The sequence below is a fragment of the Amphiprion ocellaris genome, chromosome 6, assembly GCF_022539595.1.
Source record: "Amphiprion ocellaris isolate individual 3 ecotype Okinawa chromosome 6, ASM2253959v1, whole genome shotgun sequence".
Lineage (NCBI taxonomy): Eukaryota > Metazoa > Chordata > Actinopteri > Pomacentridae > Amphiprion > Amphiprion ocellaris.
Window position 1 is genome coordinate 22,896,252 of NC_072771.1, and position 19,695 is coordinate 22,915,946.

Consider the following 19,695-nt stretch of genomic DNA (forward strand, 5'->3'; position numbering starts at 1 on the left):
CTGAAATCTCCTTGAAATGAAGGTTGTTTAATAAAAGTCGTGGCCGTATTGGTGGAAGTGTTGCTCAGTATAGTTGTCATGAAGATCAAGATGTGTTTGTGGTTACTAAATGTATCAGATTAAAAGCACTTCCCCCACTGTTGCTGTACAGTAAATGCTCAGCTGACCTCGCAGCCTGACCCATTTCACTGGGATCAGCAGAAATCTGTAACAAGGAACAGTCAGTAATGCTTTGTCCAACCTCCTCCTGACCTCACACAGCAGTGTCAAGACTATTGAGATTAAGTGAACACAAGGATAACAGTAGAAAGATGCCTTTTTTGTCTGCATTTACTTGTTCACGTACTTTTTATAGAGAGATGTGTTTTTGAGTCTCTGCTATAGAAAAAACAGTGAACAAGAGGCTGTGCTTTAATTTATCCTTCTTATAAAGTCAAATGAGCAATAATACCTTAAGCTGCTCACCTTCAATGGCGCATTGTACGATTTAATGTTGTAAGCGATATCATTTATAAAGTGCAGAGCCCCCACTATATTATCCTTCTCCATAATGAAATCAGCATTCCTTGTACATTTGTAGGACACTAATGTTTGTGACAGCCGTCAGCTAAGATGTAGAAATGCATATGTAGCCCTAAGTCTTTGTGATTGATCTGCGAGGAAACAACGGATGCTTTCCTGTGTTTAACCATTGGTTAGGTTTTCACAGCTGATTGATTGGGCTCTCTACGCAGCCAGAAAAGAAATCACGGTGCCTGTGCCGGACACAACACAGGCTCACATCAATCACCGAGAGAGCATTGGCTTGTACAGCAGAGCAGCAGCTGACATTCACACAAGAAAGCTGCCAATGTTTCCTCCTGACATGCATCACACAGCTTACAGAGTGAAGGGAGCATTCAATGATGACACACAGTGTTCACTTCAATGCCTTCTCTGGAAAAGATGCTTGTTTTCTCCTGGTTGTGTACCGTTACTTCCTTCCCGCTGTCAGTGCTTTTATGTATTGATGCTTTAGGGGAAAAAGGTCACTTGTTGGATTCAGTCAGAGGATGTAAAGATTGTGTCCGTGTTTGTAAATTGTCAACTTCCCAGAAAATAAGTAAGTTTTTGGATAGTTTTTTAGAAGAATTGTATTGATCTCAACCCACTCAGGACATGACAGTAGCAATAGCACTTACCTACATCATTTTCCCATTGATGTGGCTTGTTTGTATTCTTTCTGCGGAGTAGTTTTTGGTATAATATGCCGAGAGGATGTCTGAGTTATGTTTTTTTTTTGTGAGTGTGCATCTGATCATGACTCACAGCAGTTTTGCAGCCCATCAGGTTTTTTTCATCAAATAAAAATATGCAGTATTTCCAGCTCCTTGAAGTATTTTTGGCTTCGAATTGACACCCAGCTCTATACATCACACTAAATCAATCTCTTTGAAATATTTTTCTTATAAGGTTATGAGGCTTTTTATACCAAAGATTTTGGACTCAAATGTAGCTGTCACTCTCTGTATCTCGCTCTCACGTTGACTCTGTTTTTCCTTCGTCTCCTTTCTCTGTCCTCCTTCCACCTCCTTTTCCTCGCTGCTTTTTTCTGCTTCATGCACTCTCCATTAGGGAGCCTGTCAGTACAGCATGGTGCGACTATAGATCGTCACATCAAAACAGCCCTGAAAACCTGTCATCCCTCCTTCCCTCAGCGAGCAGGGCCTGTGTGAAAGCTATTATTTGTACCCCTGTTCAACTGATTAGCCACCGCTCTCATTATTACTGATACAGGTTCTGGCTTTGAAATTGCATGACTTCGATAGGATTACCTCATTTGTAATTCATATCCAGAGGCCTACTAATTCCAAAGAGAGAACAATAAGATGCTCGGTGGAGATGCTTACTTATTTATTTTCCTTGCCGAGTTCATTTTCAGCCCATATATTTTCCTGGGTCGGGGCTGGTCTTAAATGGTTGGCCAGATGATGTAGTATACAATTCAAGGCTGCACCCGTTTACTTGACATTGTCAGATGTTGTGCTCATGGCTGTTAATTTGTCAAACTGACTTAACAGGGCATGATATTCTCACCCTTGAGACTTCTTCTTGTTGCTTATCACTTAAAATGAAATAAGAGACCTGTCAAAGCACATTTTACCTGTCAACAGTAAGATAGGACTGTAAAAAGACCAGAATAGAAAATTGTATCAAAAGATAGGGAGCTCATGAAAGGACATGGGAGCAAATGTGTTTTGCTTCTTCTGGTTATTTTGTCAACAGGCTTTAACAAACTGAGAACTGGACATAAATTAACATATAAACCACTAGATTTTCATTTCACATTAGACTTTACATGTTCATTTACATGTTCATTTACATGTTCAACATATCCCTAACCAACATCCAGTGAGAGACTTCTAAAGTTTTCCCATCCAACCTCAATCCACAAAGTTTTGACAGCCTAGGTGCAGTTGTACAACTCAATGTATAAAACATGAGACAGCTATTGGCAGGTCTTTGAGTTATGAAACCAATATCCCTGCATCAAGGCCTCATCATTTACATTTGGCCCCACACTGTAGGTTAGTCCGAGAAAGACGACACGATGTTGTGGGCACTGCCAATGAAGTAATATATTACTGTGTCACATACTATGTTTGGTCGTAATCACTTTGAAGCAAAACTTTGGTTATCATCATTGGTCCCAAAGAGATAACATTATGAGGAGAAATAATTGGAAAAGTAAAAACATACAGAAAGAAAAGTTCTCCAACAGAGTAATTAATGATTACCAATCTAACACCAGGGTGTTTCTTTTTTGTGGTTGCAATTCTTTCTTTTGTTTGTGTAAATCCCCAAAGCATAAATTCACAAGTGGAAAAGCTTCATAGTGTTCACCACACGAAACACTGAAAAGAAAACAATGGTAATGATGAATGGGGTGCAGTGTACACAGCATGAATACAGGTGCTTAGTGACTATGAATATGAATTCCCTTGCAAATTAGTGTTTGGCTCATAAAAGCCTTTTGTGTACTGACCCTTGGACATAAGCACCCTTTGATTTTCAGTGGGAATGCTGAACTGTTGTAATCTGTTTGCAACATGTGAAAACTTCTACAAAGTGGGCTGGTATTCACAGTGATTGGAGGTCTGAAATACAATGAAGTCATAGCACAACAAAGCAAGCCATGAAAAACAATATTCATTGATACAAAACATGCAGAAAATGATACGTTCACATATGACTGAAAGCCAGTTGTGTGATCCATATCTATTTGAAGTAGTAGTATTTGAAGTTCTTGTAGTAAAGCAAATTAACTGTAATATTCAGACATTGTAATGAGATGTTAGTGTCCCCTGGTAATGATTTTTGTGCAAAAAGAGCACTGCGGGAAGCCAACAAGCTCTTCTTTTATAGCGGAAAAGTAGTTTGCATGAATAGTTGTGTTGAACATGTACTGTGTATTTCTTGATCTTACACTTTTTTCTGTATAATGTAAAGTCCATCTACTGTATACACCACTTATATGTATTTGTGGATATATATATATATATATATATATATATATATATATATATAAATATATATATATATATATATATATGTATATATATATGTATATATATATATATATATATATATATATATATATATATATATATATATATATATGTATATATATATATATATATATATATATATATATATATATATAATTTACACTTTTTTTTTTTTACAATTTACCAGCAAAGAAGATCAAAGATCGACGCTTTCTGTGAGGTCTGCAATTTGCAATACTGGCCACTACTGTAAACAGCACCTAGTGTTATTAAAAGCATCAAAGCATCCGTGTCAGAAGGTCAGTTATTAATTATCCAGCAAGCCTGTGCCTCCCATCCAGTGGAGCAGCAAAAGTCTCGCAAATGCAATCACTTAAGCAATCAGTGTTCCAGAGATGAATGTTTTGGACAGCGGAATATATAAATGAAGTACGTTATTAATAATTGGCCTTCTAAATTGGGGATGGAAAGCCAAAACTAAGCAATTTGGCCAATTTAAGTGGTGAATTGTGCATAACAAGAGCCACTTCTCATTATTTTCCAAAGAAAAAGCTTGTGTCTCTTATAACAAATAACCTACTAATTGGCTGTTTTGTGATTTGACATTTTATCATCATGTTTCTGTATTCAGCCAGCTAAAATTGAACTGAGAAAACTCCCTCTCCACCCTCCGTTTTCATGCGTATGTGTAAGCATGTCGATGTGCGTGCATGCGTTTTGCAAAAGGTGAGTACTCGCTGGTGCACCTAGATGATGATGCTCTACTTTACCTTCCAGCTAGTCTATGCTCCTCCGCTTAGCTCTGTGAGACTGAAGTGTTGCCTTCCTGGAGGGGACATATTCAATGATTTCTAGACGGTGCCTTGGGCCGCCCTCTAGACCACAGAGACCGGCATCAGTCTCTGAAAGCCAGACTCTCCCCGCTTTCCTGTCATCTTCACTTTTGCCTGTCAAACTGTTTTACTTACACGCCATCTCACAAAGTCTCTCACATCCAAACTTTTACACTGTAAATATGTTCAAAAGCCAATTTAGACTTCTGATTTGTTTGGTTTTAGATATCAGTGACTGAAAAAAAAAGTTGTCTAAGTATGTTTTTTTTCCACTGTTGACATGGCAATGATCATTAATTCATGCACACAGTGAAGAACAGTGTGCCACACCAGACTGAATGCATTACCTTCCATGGTACATTGTGTTCTTGTAGACCCAGTAAATGAGCACATCCAGCCCATTATCACCATCTGTTTTCCTCTTTTCCCCTCTGACAGGCCCATGCCATCCAAACCCTTGCCACAACAGAGGAACATGTGAGATCAGTGAGACCTACAGGGGCGACACCTTCATTGGATATGTGTGCAAGTGTCCACCAGGCTTTAGTGGAGTCCACTGCCAACACAGTAAGTTGGACCACTCTCTTCCCTGTTTCTCTCAAGAACATTGAATACTTACATTATTAGAATGATAGAATAGAAAATCAGCAGGTGTGCAAGGCTACAAAAAAATCCTTAGTGTCCTTTGACACACTATCATGAGATGTGATGTGTCTGTTCAGTCAGAAAGATTTTGCAGTACAAATAATGACCTTGAACCTTGAATAAATGTTGAGCAGCTGGCAAAAAGTAAATTCCAGTTGAAAAGGACAGGTTCAGCAAAAGGATAGTGCGTTTGGTAAAGAAATGAAAAGCTGAACTTGCGTTCTTTTGTTGAGCATGCTTTAAATAAAGGTTAGTGTCAGAAGGTTTTTGCTGCCTATGAGATAATATTTTACGTTAGGAGGAGCATTGTTCTCACCTCTGCTACAATATATGCTGTCTTTAAACGGACTCCCTGACCCCTTAAACCTAGTGCCCTGAATCTGGGCATTAAGCATAATCTCTAATGCAAATGTAGGGTACAAGTGCATTTAGTGTGACCGACACCAACTACTATTGGTGACAAAATTGTCATTGCATCTATGTGGCTGCAGTTGTGACCTTTTAAGGATTTTGCAAAGGAGCAATGTAATAGGAAATCATCAATATTACATTTAACAACAAAAGCCTGTATTGATTATTGTTGCAAAACTTTCCGCAGCCTTTGTCTAGATTTGTTAATGGTGTTGCTGTTTTGACATTTCAAAAAAGTGAAGTTGCTATTTTTTTTTCTCTGAAGCAGCCTCTTTCTCTTTTTAGTATCCTCAGTTGTTCGTGTTCTTGGCAGATTCAAAGTCAGTTTCACAGCAAATATTAGATGGTTTCAAGAATTGCTTGTGTCAATATTACTTCCAGCACCACTTGTCAAAAATAGATATGTTACTTACAGTCAGAATGTAAAAGTTAGGAGATTTGACATTTATTTGAAAATAAAGGGAAGTCTTGGAACAGATGGAATCAACTGGCTGCAGTACAAATACACACGTCAAACCTACACACTCATATCTTGTATTTTTCCCAAGATCCCAGGATTTGGAAATGGCAAGTTGCTTTGTCTGTAAGTGCAACGTCTTGCTAAATCCTGCAGTATGATATATAGGCCAAGTCCTGTGGCTTCCCTGCCTGTGTGTATGGTTGGCTGAGCATTGCATTAGCCCGCGTAACGCAGTTGTCCTTCATCGCAGGTGTGCTTGTAAGTAATGGATTTAATGCATCATGGTGCAAAGTGTGTAGTAAGAGGGATCCTTATTGGTTGTAAAGGGAAACTGAGATCGGCAGAGAGAGCGTGACAGAGAGATATTAACCAATACTTAACAGAAAACATTCACATACGTAACACAGTACTGCCAAACTTGCACCAAGGTTAAACAAGACAACAATGTAATGGCTAACTGACAAAATAAATGGGATTTGTTATCTCCGCTATTTTATTAAAAGGAACAAAACATAAAAGGAAATGGAGCGAGTCACTATATCAACGCTATGTCATTGTGTTTGTCTCCAGCCAGAATTGTGAGCAATTGGCCAGCATTCATGTAATAATTCAGTTATTGTTTCCTATTAAGCCCCTAGGGTGGTGAGAAACTGATTCGATATGGGCTGAATATACATTAATGTCTGCCAATTTTCCTCACGGTCATTATAGTTGAATGGAAGAGAGTGGGTGAGAGAGAGAGAAAAGAGAGAGTGAGAAGGGCTTTCTATATCTGAAGACATTAATAATCGCATCTGCATCTGGATAAATCCTGCAATTAAATCATAAAGGCACATTAATAATTGTTCATTTAGGATGACAGCTTAGCCGGCTTTGTTTTGGTATTGTGCCGGCTTTTAATGAATGACAAGCTTAATGAAAAGGATAAAGGTGAGAAATATATTGGCTGGAAAAACCAAGGGGCTTATTCGACCTGGTAAGCAATCTGTGTTTTAGTACATGTGTTAATTTCATACCAGTTTAATGATGAATTCATCAATGCATTTGTCAGCTTTGTCTTTAATAAGCTCATATTTCTTGTAACAGATTAGATGCCTGCTGCTCTGAATCACTTGTGGTTACTGTAAAAAGTTAAACTAGATTCTTAGAGGAACAAACTTTTTAACTTGCATATTTTTTTTGCACATAATTTGGATTCGGGATGTTAGGTTCACATAACCTAAATTCAGGGTTGTAGCATATTTTAGGATTATCTTTGATTCTCATGTGATATATGGTCCTACTTTTAAATTATTAATGGTCCAGAATGAGGTTTAGCTTAGAATACTGTGCACCATACACACGCAAAATAAAATATGTGTAGGCCAGGCTGTGCTTTTTAGTGTTGCTCTTAATATCTCCTTGCTCTGTCAGAGCCAAATCCAATTTCACACCTTTGAACGTTATCCTAAATACATGCACTACATATTCTGCTTGTTAGACCAGTTTTATGAAGCACAGCAAGGAACGGAGTCGCACATGGACAACTAAGAGAAGCAAAGGCTTTCTTCAGACTTCTTTGATGGGCAGAAATTGAATATATACTTAATATTGTTGACTTTCGTCTTCGTTTAAAGAAGGCAGCCATCAATGAGTCATCTTGAGGCATTAAGCTTTCCATATTCAGGGCAAATGTCAAACAATCTCAGCTCGAGGTGATGGCAGTGTGCTGGCACAGCAAGTGTTCATTTGAGAGAAAGTTTCATAAGTTTGACTTTACTGACTCACTTCACGTGCGGCTAAATTTCACAGTTTCTAGCATATAAAAGATCACATAATGTTAAATGGCATTCTTTGCACTGCATCAATAATGTGCTTTGCAAACTGCATAGATTTTAAGGTTTTCCAAAATAGTCTGATGCTGTCTTGTACCATTTTTAAGTCTAAGTCTTAACCACGCTTGAGAAAACCAGGGTTAACTTCTGGCTAGTGTCACTGCTTTTATTATTAGGGCCATTATTATCACAAAGTCATTCATCTTTCAAATAGCGTGGCATCATGTCCCTGTGGTGACAAGAGAACAAGTGCGACGTTATTGGGCAAGCAGCCAAACGCTGTAATGAACTGTCACAGTGTGAAGATTGGGACTGATTGCCTCAGACGTCATGAGGTTGCAGATCATTTTTAGTGCACACATTCTGAGTCTATCAAGGACGAATGTAGAATAAACTGTTGGAGTTAGATTTTTCTGCACTAAATTTTTGCCGCAATGTCTCAGCATAGACGGTCTTTTGTAACAGGCCCACCTTGTGTTCAGATTGAGATGAACAACAGAATTTGATGTGATGCTAGTAATACTAAATCCTGTCGTGGAAAGTTGGCAGAGCAGATGAAAATATGTTGCCTTTTTTTTTCTCTCAGAGGAGTGGAGTTTGATCACAACTTTCTACTTATCCTTCCTTTTTTTGCTCTGTTTCAAAGATGTTGGCTTTGTCCAATTCCTTTAAGCTTTCACTCTGTGATGCTGCAGGTAGAGTAAGCTGCGAATCCCAGTGAAAGTTAAAGCCAATAGAGAAACTGTTTCAAGATGGAATTAGCCAGTGTGTTCAGGCTGGTGGGTACTTATGCAGAAATGTACTGACTGCATGAACCTCTAAAAGGAAATAAAAAAATAAATTAGCAAGTTAATTTGGCTAAATTATTACTCGGATGACTGATTTTCACTCTCTAACTTGATTTTTCTCCAACCTTTCATAGCCCTGCAAGTCCTTTGAGTAGATTCTGTCTTGCGCTTTGATCAATATCTGTCTTTGCCTTTCTTTCTGAAACACAGCAGCAGGGCAGGATTGATTGAGGCTAAATGCAGGATGTGCGAAATGTTTTTTTTAAAAGCATACTCTGTATTTAATCATGTATTGACAGTTGCTGTCATGTTATATTATCCCTGCTGCCTCCGCACCTTCTTGCCATGGGATTATCAGCCAGTGTTCATGGCTGTGGCCTGATCTAAAGCCACGAGGAACCATTACTGTTAGTCAGTGCACCTGGGGCAGATCACAGACTCACTTTCATTAGCACAAGAGAAAGAAAGAAACTCCATGAAGACTCGCTTTGTGCTTACTCTTTGGTACCCCATTTTGCACTGCATCAGTAACCTGTTTAGTGCATGTTGCAGCTGGCAAGGCGGTACCCAAATTTCATTCCACTTTCTCTTTTATATTTTGTTGTTTCTGCCCTCAAACTCGTTGACTTCACATGGGTTTTCATGTATTAATGAGCAAGAGAATTGAGATTTCTTGCGCTTAATTTGCTGCTTAACAGAAGGTATCATAGACAATAGCACTACGACCTGAGGCAGTATGAATAAGTATTAAAACTGCTGTGGTTATTTTCATCTTAACCTCTAAAAATTTGACTCCAACAATAGACTCTAAGCTTGCCAGGCACAATGAAGAGTTCTGACAGTCTCTCCCAGCAACCCTTCCACCCCTGTGAACACCTACTGTTTCACTTTACTAGCACTCTGAGTGGTTACTTTCTCAAAACTGCCACTGCACATCACAGGAGGTGACTTTGTAACGGCAGATCTACAGTATTTTGCGATGGCAGAGGGAAGAAGGGTGGAAGCTTTCGTGAAGCGGAATATCTTCTACTCCTCCCATAGAGACCACTGGGAGAGTACAGTAGGTGAGGTACAGAGAAATTGGTGGGCTTGTGGTTTTCTGCTCCCTCTCACCGTGATTGAGGCAGTTGTTATCTGCTTCTGACTGTGAGGCGGCACTGTTAAAGTCACTCCAGCAAAAAGAAAAAAAGAAATAAAAAAAGAAATGATGAAGCACGAAGACTTTCTTCACCTTTTGTAGCTGCTTTTAAATGTTAATGGAATTTCACTGGGCCTTAAAATTCCCAAATATATGAGCTTTCAGTTAGTAACAGAAATAAATTTTCTAACAAACAAAGAAGGATAGATAGATAGATAGATAGATAGATAGATAGATAGATAGATAGATAGATAGATAGATAGATAGATAGATAGATAGATAGATAGATAGATAGATAGATAGATAGATAGATAGATAGATAGATAGATATGCCTTTTAATGATCTGTTTGAACCAATTTACTCTTGTTTAAAGCATATATGCATGTCTCTGTAAAAAGCACGATATTGTTGCCAGTAGTTTTCTCACAGAGCTCCTCTTTTGACACTTCACAGAATGACAAGCACATAAACTAAATACGTTTGTTTGCTCCTGCTGTCCCCACTGAATGTTATTTTGTAAAATGATAGCAGCTCTAAACCAGTAAACAGACTTATATTTCCAGTAAATTATGTTGCAAATTGTCACTGTGTCCACAGAATCAGCCTGCTACTTTGTTTATAGCTTCAGGCGAAAGTTGTCCATGTACAGAAATCCACTAACTGTCTTAGATCATATAAACAGTATGGCATCATTTTGTTTCAGGGCAGATTTTCACTTCAAGTTTTCAAAATTACGTTTTCGGGGCAGGCTTAGCTAAATGGATTAAGATAGATTTAAGTGCGACTTAAGTTAGTGTAAAAGTTTGTTAAAAGAAAACTTTGTAAACAGGGAGAAGGAGGACTTTGTCCATAGAAAGTTAATCTGTTTTCAAAATAAACAGCGTCAAACTGCCAGAGGTCTGTACTTGCAGGTATGAATCTGTCTCATCATAACAGCCTCTGGGTTACAAGAGTTGAGAATTTTACGTGAAATCAGATTTATCTCCACACATCTTTTAAATATGCATAAATAAGGGTGAATAACTTTGAGAACCAGTTATCTCAGAATAAAGTGTACCTGACACCGGTTAAGAATTTTAATGCACATAGCACACACTGGTGATGCTTTAAGTCTAACTTACAGTGAGTCGTATGTCAACACAGTGCCATTTCATTGTTTTTGGGTTATTCACTGAAGAGCCTTCAATGTGTTATATTTGACACTGTCAGATGTTGTAAAATACTTCTCAAGGTCATCTTTGTATCACAGATTTTAAAATGTGTCTCAGAACTATTGTGAACACTGGCAGCCGTGAGGCTCTCTCCACCACTAGATTGCTGTGATGTAGTGCTGTGTGGAGAACACAGCCATTTCCACCATCTCAACATTACATTGACAATCCCACAGCCCACCCACTGTTCGCAGTCTGTGGCTAGAAAGCTGCATTTACAGGAAGAGATGAGTGTAGCGGATCCTGGGGGAAGGGTCCATAGTCCTCCAAACATCCAAAGAAGTGACCATAAGCACACGGCCAAACTGACAGACACTGATGATCAACAGCTGGGGGAGACGCAGTGTCTGCAGATCCAAATGGAAAGATGGGTATGCTTGTTGGCCAGCAGTCATGTTGTTTTAGCTTACTGCACATTTGGTCTTTCATTCTGCAAAAGCACTGCCCAGTTGTGCCACTGAAAACAGCAGAGCTCCTCTTTGTGCAGTGGTTCAATCGTTTCCGTCAGTAAATCCAACGTTGCGATTGCTGTCATGTTTTTCCATTTGTGTGCAGAAATGGAGATTAGCATCTAGAACTGTGCAGTATGTGATGTTCAAAAACAAAACATCAGAATGCATCTTTACTCTGTACAGTGATTTTTGATGTATTTGAGAGAGGGAAACAAACAAATTCTGAATTATGTAAATGCTTGCACATCACAAACACTTTTCCACAATTTAGTGTATAGGGACATAGATCCATTTACACACAGAGGGACACACTTTTGGGGCAATAAAGCAAGTCTTCATGATGTAAATCAATGAATGTTAGTGTAAAGACTTGGTTTAAGGCTGGGATGCGGTTATTTTTAGGGTTAGTGGAACTCTCCAGGAAATGGCTGTAGGTCAGTGTAATATCCTGAAGTGATGGAAACACAACTGTGTGTGTCTCTCCGTGTGGAGCTGACTGTAGCTCTCTCCGAGTGCTACAGTAGCTTCTCAGTGTCACAGTGGATTGGCTCCTCTTGGGGCTTCTGCAAAAAAAATGGTATAGAAGCAGCAGATGTCTGCTGTTTGCATAATGTAAACAGAACTGGCTTACTTGACAGATACTTAATTATTTCCATTGTTGAGGTAGTGAAAGTATACTTGACATATTGCTCTGCAAAAGGGATTGTATTCTGCCTGTAAGGAGGTTTCAGTCCAAGTCAGAGTTGGGTAAGCTCTCCACACTGTCCAGAAAACACAGTGAAGCTGTGTTGCCCTCTTAAAGGGTCATGTCCAGCAAACACAAAGCCTTTATGGTCAAAAACCCTAATTTCTGACTTAGAATCTGGATGTTATACAGCAGAACTACATGGATGCTACTGCAAAGGATGTTACGTTTTTAAGCCATTTTGTTGTCTGTCACTGAGACGTACATCAATGCCAACTCTGCAGACTGGTGTTACATTTCATCACGCTGCCTTGTCAAAGGTTAACCGTTCATGGCATCCTGCAGTGTCTCTCATATGGAATATGTAGGTGGGTAGAACGATGGTCTTCGTAAAATACACCATTGATTCTCAGAAACTGGGCAAATAGATTTCTTTACTGTGTACCAAGAAATCAAAAGTAACGCGACTCCTGTGGTCATCTTCCAGACGAGGTGCAAAGAAACATGGCAAGGCTTTCAAAAGTGTGTTTATTTTTTTGGACTTTTTTTTCTTTTTATGTGTTTGTATTTGGTTCCAGTTAAAGGTAGAGATCGTTAAGACACTTCTGTAAGAATACAAGAGAATAAAGGCAGTCGTTCGACCAATAGATCTACTTAGAAAATGGCCCACCTATAATACATTGCAGTGTGTCTGTGTCTCTACATGCTTCCACAAAGAAGGAAACCAGGTTGAAGATCAGTGTTGTACTTCAGCTGTGTATTTTCTCAGGTATCCTGCTGTCCATTTCTCCATTTCACTGGCCTCTGTCAGAGGGCAGTTTGGATAACAAGCTGGGGAAACAAGCTAGCATCAAGGTCTTTACAGGGCATCTGTGAAACTGACACCGCTATTTTATTTAGTCTTTTAAATGGAACCTTCTGCTTGACAGATGAAAACTGACAAGTGTTTTTTTCCTAAAGTTTACTGAATACAAAGAATGGCACCAGACGCTATTTATCAGGATGTGTGTGCTTGGCCTTGATCTTGTCGGTGTTAGTCTTATGCATGTTCTCACACCCCCATTTGTCAGTGCCCTGGCCCATCGTTGATAATATATAGCAGTAATATGTCATCTTCTCCTTATGCCTCCAGTTAGCACTTCTGCAAATGCTGGCAAATGCAAACTGCTGTAGAAACACACCTTGAGTAAAATGACCTCCCCTTGTTAGCAAGGTGTTGCTTTGCTTGCAAAATTATAAGAGAGACTTTTTTTTTTTGCAACATTGCTGTTAAACCCCTCCACCCTAGAGATCCCTGTGTCACTACCACATGGCTGTATCTGTTAGAAAAACACAACTGGTGCCATTTTTCACAACATGAGCGCTACTATGACGGGAATGCATGCAACATTTGTTGTGCTTCTTTTCTATTGCATCAGATTTGGTGGAGTCACAGTTGAGAATTTTTTGAGCAGGTTCAATAACATCAGTGTTTACTGACCCTTATTACAAGGCTGCTATTTACCCTCTCATTTAAAATGAAAACTGTCAAATTTGTCTGGAGTTTTTCACATTTCACTTTGGCCTACTGATAAGTGTGAAGACTCAACATTTCTAAATTTATCCATCCCCCAGTGCCCAATGATGGTCATTTTGACATTACACTTCAGCAGCTTTTAGTGGCTGTAGAGGTTCAAACAAAAGATAATGTCACAGAATGTCCTGAGGAAGTTGAAGCTATATAAAGTCATCAAACCGGTGACTTACAGGCTTGTTAGCAAAGCTTTTAGTAAAAGGCCAGCACTTTTGAAGGGAAGTGAATGTGTAGTGTTTTAGGAGAGGTTTTGTTAGAGCCTGGATGATCACCAGTTACTGTTTTTTTTAGATTAAAAGAGAAAATGACGAGAAAGGAAATCCTTGGAAATGTGTACTTGGATTATGTGAAGAAACAGCTGTAGAGGAATGAGATGGGAAATGCCAAAAAGGTGCCTGGGCGTATTTGTTTAAGGTAGTGCTTTTTTTCCCTTTGCTTGTTGCCAGCCCTTGAGCACCCACTCACCTGGTTTCTCTCTCTTTGGGAGGAGTTGCAGGGAATGAGCTGTTACCAGGGCCTAATTGTGTAAGGCTCCTTCGGTCACTTGAGCTGCACTGTCGCCTTCTGGCCTCTGCAGTAAGGATGGACCTGTTGGCTGATGGCCAAAGCATAAATAGAGATGCAATTCCAAATCCCAGATGGCGGAAAAGAGTCAGACTCGGTCCTGCCCAGGGCTTTTGGCTGCCAGTGGAAGCCAAAACAGAACACTTAGAATGTTCAGCTTGACTACACAGAGCTGCATTAATTCAGGATGGTCAGTGTGTGGATCAAATTAGCGTCACTGTTGTTTTGCAGAGAAGAATTCAGTGTGATGGATAATAGACGCTGAGGTTGACGGTCATGGAAATGTGCAGTTTGTAAACCGCAACATGGAATTTTGTTCTGGTCCATGGCAGGCAAATCTTATATTGTTATTCTTTCTCTGTGGCCTAGTCATAAATATGACTCAGCATGGAAGAAATTACATGGATGCATGAGTAGTCATCATGGGTATGATAGGGCTTTTTTTAATGGAAGTACTCATCAGAGCTCCTTTTGTATGCAATAGAGACAGACAAAGGTAGTTCAAAGAAAGGGTCAGCAAGGAAATTAATTAATAAAATTACTGTGAAATTACTCTCTGTTGAAACCATCGATGCATCTAAATTTCTCAGTGCTATCAGTATAAAACTTTATGTAAGTAATTCAGAATCTGACCAAAAACCTTTAACTTTTGATAGATACAATTTTGCTTTGGGAATGATGCAACTTTTTTTTCAGGTGTTCTGTTTTAACCTAAACTTAATGAATCCTTTATGTCAGCCTATTTCGATGTTCCCACAACCTTTTATCTAGTACCTTTTATCAAAATTTGTCCAATCTTTCATACCTGCCAAACTAATTTTCATTCTCCAGGCAGTCTCTTATCCAAGGTCCCTAAAGGATAAATTCTACTGGCTTTAATGATTGCCTTTTTAATTTTTTTTTTACCTATTCAGTAACCGTCTGCCTTGGATTTGCACAAAATTGGTAGTTACCATATGACTTTGCAGAACCTGCCACCATAAGTTGACATTTTTGATTTTGTTGAAATATCTTGATAACTCCACTCAGACAGAATAATGGTGTCTGATTTAAACGTTTCTACAGCCCTATTGACATTTGTTACTTAGTTGGGACTAATGTTCCCAGTAACGTTATAAAAACAGCAAATAGCATATGTTGTGTGTTATAACTCATTATATAATTAAACAGGTAAGGTGATGTAAGAACAGAATATTATAGCTTCATGAGAGCTGACGTCTCTTGTTGTTTTTATTTCCCCCCTATATCAGCCCTGTGCTTGCTCTCTGCTCGTCATCTCCTTCTATTTCTTTATCTGCATGCCATTTACACGTTCAAATAAGTGTACCTTGGTGATGTTAAGGAGCTTGTGGATAAGACTTTTTCTGAGTTAGCTCAGTATTCCCCTCACACACCTGCTGTGGAGGCTCCATCTGTACGCTTAAAATGACACTTAAGGCTTTCCTCCGAGTGTCATCCTACCACAGACCTGAAGGCTCTTCACATTCTGCACATCCCAGCTTTGGCGGAGGCCCCCCCAATCTGCATGTCTTCAAAATGATGAGTGTTCTGCTTCTCAGATACTCAAACCTCTCTGCAATGCATCCTAAGATACCTTTTCAAGGGTTTCTGGAGTGCTGCTCTGAATAACTTCTCAGTGGGCTAATCCCACTTCAAAAAGCATGTCCTTGGATTACACTATTCTTAATCCTGCATTCACAGCTCCATGCATCATCTCCTCCCCTGAAACATACAGCGTGTACCACTGTGAAAACGAACCTGCATATACGATGAGAATTTTTGCAAAGGAGATCAATAAAATCAATACTCCTGCTAAGCCTAGATGCATATGACGAAAGCTCAAATATATCACTGTGAAAACACATTTTAGGGATGCAGTGGGTGATGCTAAATCTCCCTTTCAACTGGTTATGTGACTTCATCAGAGTCCTGGATAAGAATTCTGCCTTAAGTGGTGATAGTCACTTCAGTGGCATGGGTAAGGCAAGGATAAACTGACAGCATCGATTGACAGTGAAGACAGGCACTTCCTTGTTCTATCTTCTATCTCTGACTCAACATGGAGAGACAGGGCTTGTCTTGGTCTTGTGTAGTGTGTACTAGACACATTTCACTGCACCAGGGCCTGTCAAGCACAACATATACAGGGATGCAACTCTGAGGACATGTCAGCACTTCCAGAAGTACAGTGGCATTATAGAGCTGTCCATACTAACTTTCAAATGAGCAAGAAATCATTTATTCAGCATAGATCCTGTATATACAGCATGTGTGCATGAATGAGAAAGGCTTGTGTGCACATTCAGTCATGAAGAACTGAAAGAGAATCACGTGCACATGAGATATGATGTGATAAAATGCAGGTGGAGAAACATTGCATTTATTTTGACTTGCACTGGAAATAAAACCTTAACTTTGTACATACGCTACAAACCACTGAGTTATCTTGCCTTTTCAACCGAGATATGAGCAGATATGTTTCATCAAAACAACCAAAAATGAGTGGGGGATGAGTAATGTTTGCAAACAAAATAAATACATGAGTGAGGGAATAGAGGCCAGGACACCATGAGATATGCTGTTGTTATCAAAACTACACCTCCATCATTGGCTGAACATGTGTTTATATTGTTCCCATGGTGTATTGTTATGTGTCTAACATGATCTGTGTAGCAGAATATGCTGTGCTGTGCTGTTTGCATATTATTTTTTGGCATGAAAAACATTTGGTCAGTCATATAGAAAGTTTTAATACCATAACCTGGGTTGTCTCTGAATGATAACATTGAGTAAGTGCAGCATATATTAGCTGTGAACTGGTGTTGTAAATTATGTCCTTGAGGAGTTCCCCATATAAATATAGCAACTGATCTCTATCATGAGACACGACATTCTTGTTCTCCTAACTTTCCTAATAAATGTTTGTGTCACAGAGCCTAGAATCTAATGATATATATCCTTCCCTCTCACTAATGTAAATCATTGGCCATGTTTTTCTTTTGTCCACGATGAATTCATTGTATGTGCCCATGGATTGCTTTTTTTTCAGTATCAAATTCAAACATCTGCAGGACTAGTACGAATCACAAGATGTCAGCGGCAGCAGTCTATCCCAGGGGAAGCCCTTAACCACTGTAAAAAACAGGATGATTACTTCCAAGGAAGTACGAGTGTTCAAGGTCAGAGGTTAATTATGTGGCAGGCATAAACAATCGGTTGTCCACTTCATCCTTGTCGATCACTGACTGCGGAGGTCAAATATCTGCTCTTCTCCTAGATAGCGGGGTCGGGAGGTTCAAATCGCTCACCAAACATTTGCGCATCAGCTTGGTCTGCAACACAAAAACAGATCAGATGAAACTTGCCCAGGGGAACTTGTGCATGTGAGCCAAACTGCGTCCAGATGTAACACAATGAGACGTCTCCACCTGAAAACAAAGACTACCCTGCAGTCGTGTGGCTTACAGTGTCTTGGCAGAGGAAGAAGAAGGCTTTTTTCCAGTTTCGCCCAACATCTGACTGTAATTTAATGAAGGAAGTGGGTGAGATGTGGGGGCAATACTGCTGGGACATTACCTTTCATTCAGCTAATTACGTTTGGGGGCTTTACAAGTGTGAGAGGATTACAAGCTATTAGCAGGCATTTATTTCAATCATTTGTGCGATTTACGTTGTTGTTTGGGGCTGTTTAGACTTTCTGATGCTATTTTACTGACATATGTACACGTCCAAATGAAAATCACATCTTATTTTAATATAATTCAGCTTTGTAATTCAAATCTTCTATTTAAGAAAACATCAACATGGATGGACAATGGCCATATAGCAAATTACAGTGACCTTCAGTGGTCATCCTTTGCAAGACTTGACACAGTACTTGTACAGCTGAATGAACTGGAGAGCAGATTCATTGGTCTGTGTGTTCATGTGGCTGTAGCAGGTGCAGACACTATAGAGGTCAGTGCAGTCCAGAGCACAGGTGACCCCTCCCTTTGCCGGCCTTTTCCTGCTCCCTGGACACACCATAGCCAATTTAGCACTCACAGCCAGCGTTAGGTCCTGACACACAGCACTATTCATTGCTCTCATTATTGTCTGCCTGAGACACTTTGTAGAGAGCAGCAGAGGAGAGAAGTAATGCCAGGGAGCAAGGCATATCACTGGATTGATGAGAGCGTGATGAGAGTCTAAAAGAAATTTATTTTGAGGTCGAGAGCCTTATTTTTCAGAGACTTTGCACATGGGTAAGAATCGATGACAGCAATGATTATAACAAATCCATATTTCTTAATCTTTCTGGGTTTTAAACTGTAGTCTTTTGTATTAAGTGGCATTTTGCCCACCTTTGTCTGTCCAGTAAATGGACAACATGACATGGTCACCTTGCAGGGTGTTACAACCCTGTGTAATGCCACTAAATACAGTCTCAGTTGAATTGGCCATGTTCTGGCACAGATTCAAGGAAAACATTATAAGCTTTGCTGGCATTGCTGCACAGACAGTGGGCTGGATTGCATTTAATTGTCTGATACTTTTATTGTCTCCATCCACTGTAGAAATCTTTACTCAAACTGGCTTGTTAAATTGTTACAACCAACATAGCACAGTCCTCATTAAACCGAAGCTGCAAAGTGTTGTTTTACCAAGTTTAAGGCTTTAATGGCATATTTAAATACAGGATGGTAGACTTGGACTAATATCAGCGAGGGAAGCTCCTTGGATACGCGCCTGTAACTGTGTCAAAGAAGTTGTGTAAACCGAGTTTATTTACCCGACCATTGGGCTAGCACATCTTTCTTTCTCTTTGTATGTTTCTATCCCCCTCTAGTCTCTTTCTTTCATAGGTTCCAGCTCTACCATCCTCTCCATGCTTATCTTCTCCCCTCTTCTCCACTTTTTACCAGGTGGATTAACTGCAGTCTCCAAAGTAATCCCTTTTCTCTCACCTGATTTACTGGCAAGTCTCTCTTTCCCCTTGCCGGTCTCCCAGGGGCTAATGGTCTCTCATAAAAGGAAAGCAAATCACAAGACGGCCTAGCTGTGTTTTCCTCTCTGTGTGTTTTGTTGTGCTCCAGGCTGGCCTGGCCATTTGCCTTACGTCTGTATTTGAACTTACCGGTGGCAACAAGGCAGGGTATGAACTTAAAAAGTGGCAGCAGCATCACATATCTAAGTGGCGTGATTGCAGTAGTGAAATACCAGTGTGCAGAGGAGGCGTACTGTTTATTTTCCACATACTGTACTCAAGAGCTTGTGAGCTGCTCAAGGAAAGTGTACAGCAAAGTTTGTGTAATTTATGTTGAGGCTTTCACATACTGCGGCAGTATTTACTCACAGAAGGATCTACGTACAGTTAATTTTGTGACTCTGTTGTGTTTCATTGTTCTCAAGGGGCTATAAAGTTACTTTTCCATTTTAGTGTTTCTCTAAGGCAATTAGTAGAGACCAAATATTCCCTGTGTAAATGATTGTGATGTGAAATGCGTGACTGTTGTTTCACAAGGGCAAACTCACATGGGCATTGGTTAATAACTGTTTGCATTTTTATTTTTTTTTACTGTTGTCATAAATG

General features: G+C 39.5%; 1 protein-coding gene across 3 annotated transcripts in view; it reads left to right on the forward strand.

The window, feature by feature from the left end:
• LOC111581162 (EGF-like repeat and discoidin I-like domain-containing protein 3) overlaps positions 1–19,695 on the forward strand; it is a 103,627-nt gene that overhangs the window by 33,529 nt on the left and 50,403 nt on the right. For all 3 annotated transcript variants that reach the window (XM_055011524.1, XM_055011525.1, XM_055011523.1), the window contains one exon: positions 4,820–4,948. In XM_055011524.1, coding sequence (XP_054867499.1) covers positions 4,820–4,948 — 129 coding nt within the window. The remainder of the gene's footprint in view (positions 1–4,819; positions 4,949–19,695) is intronic.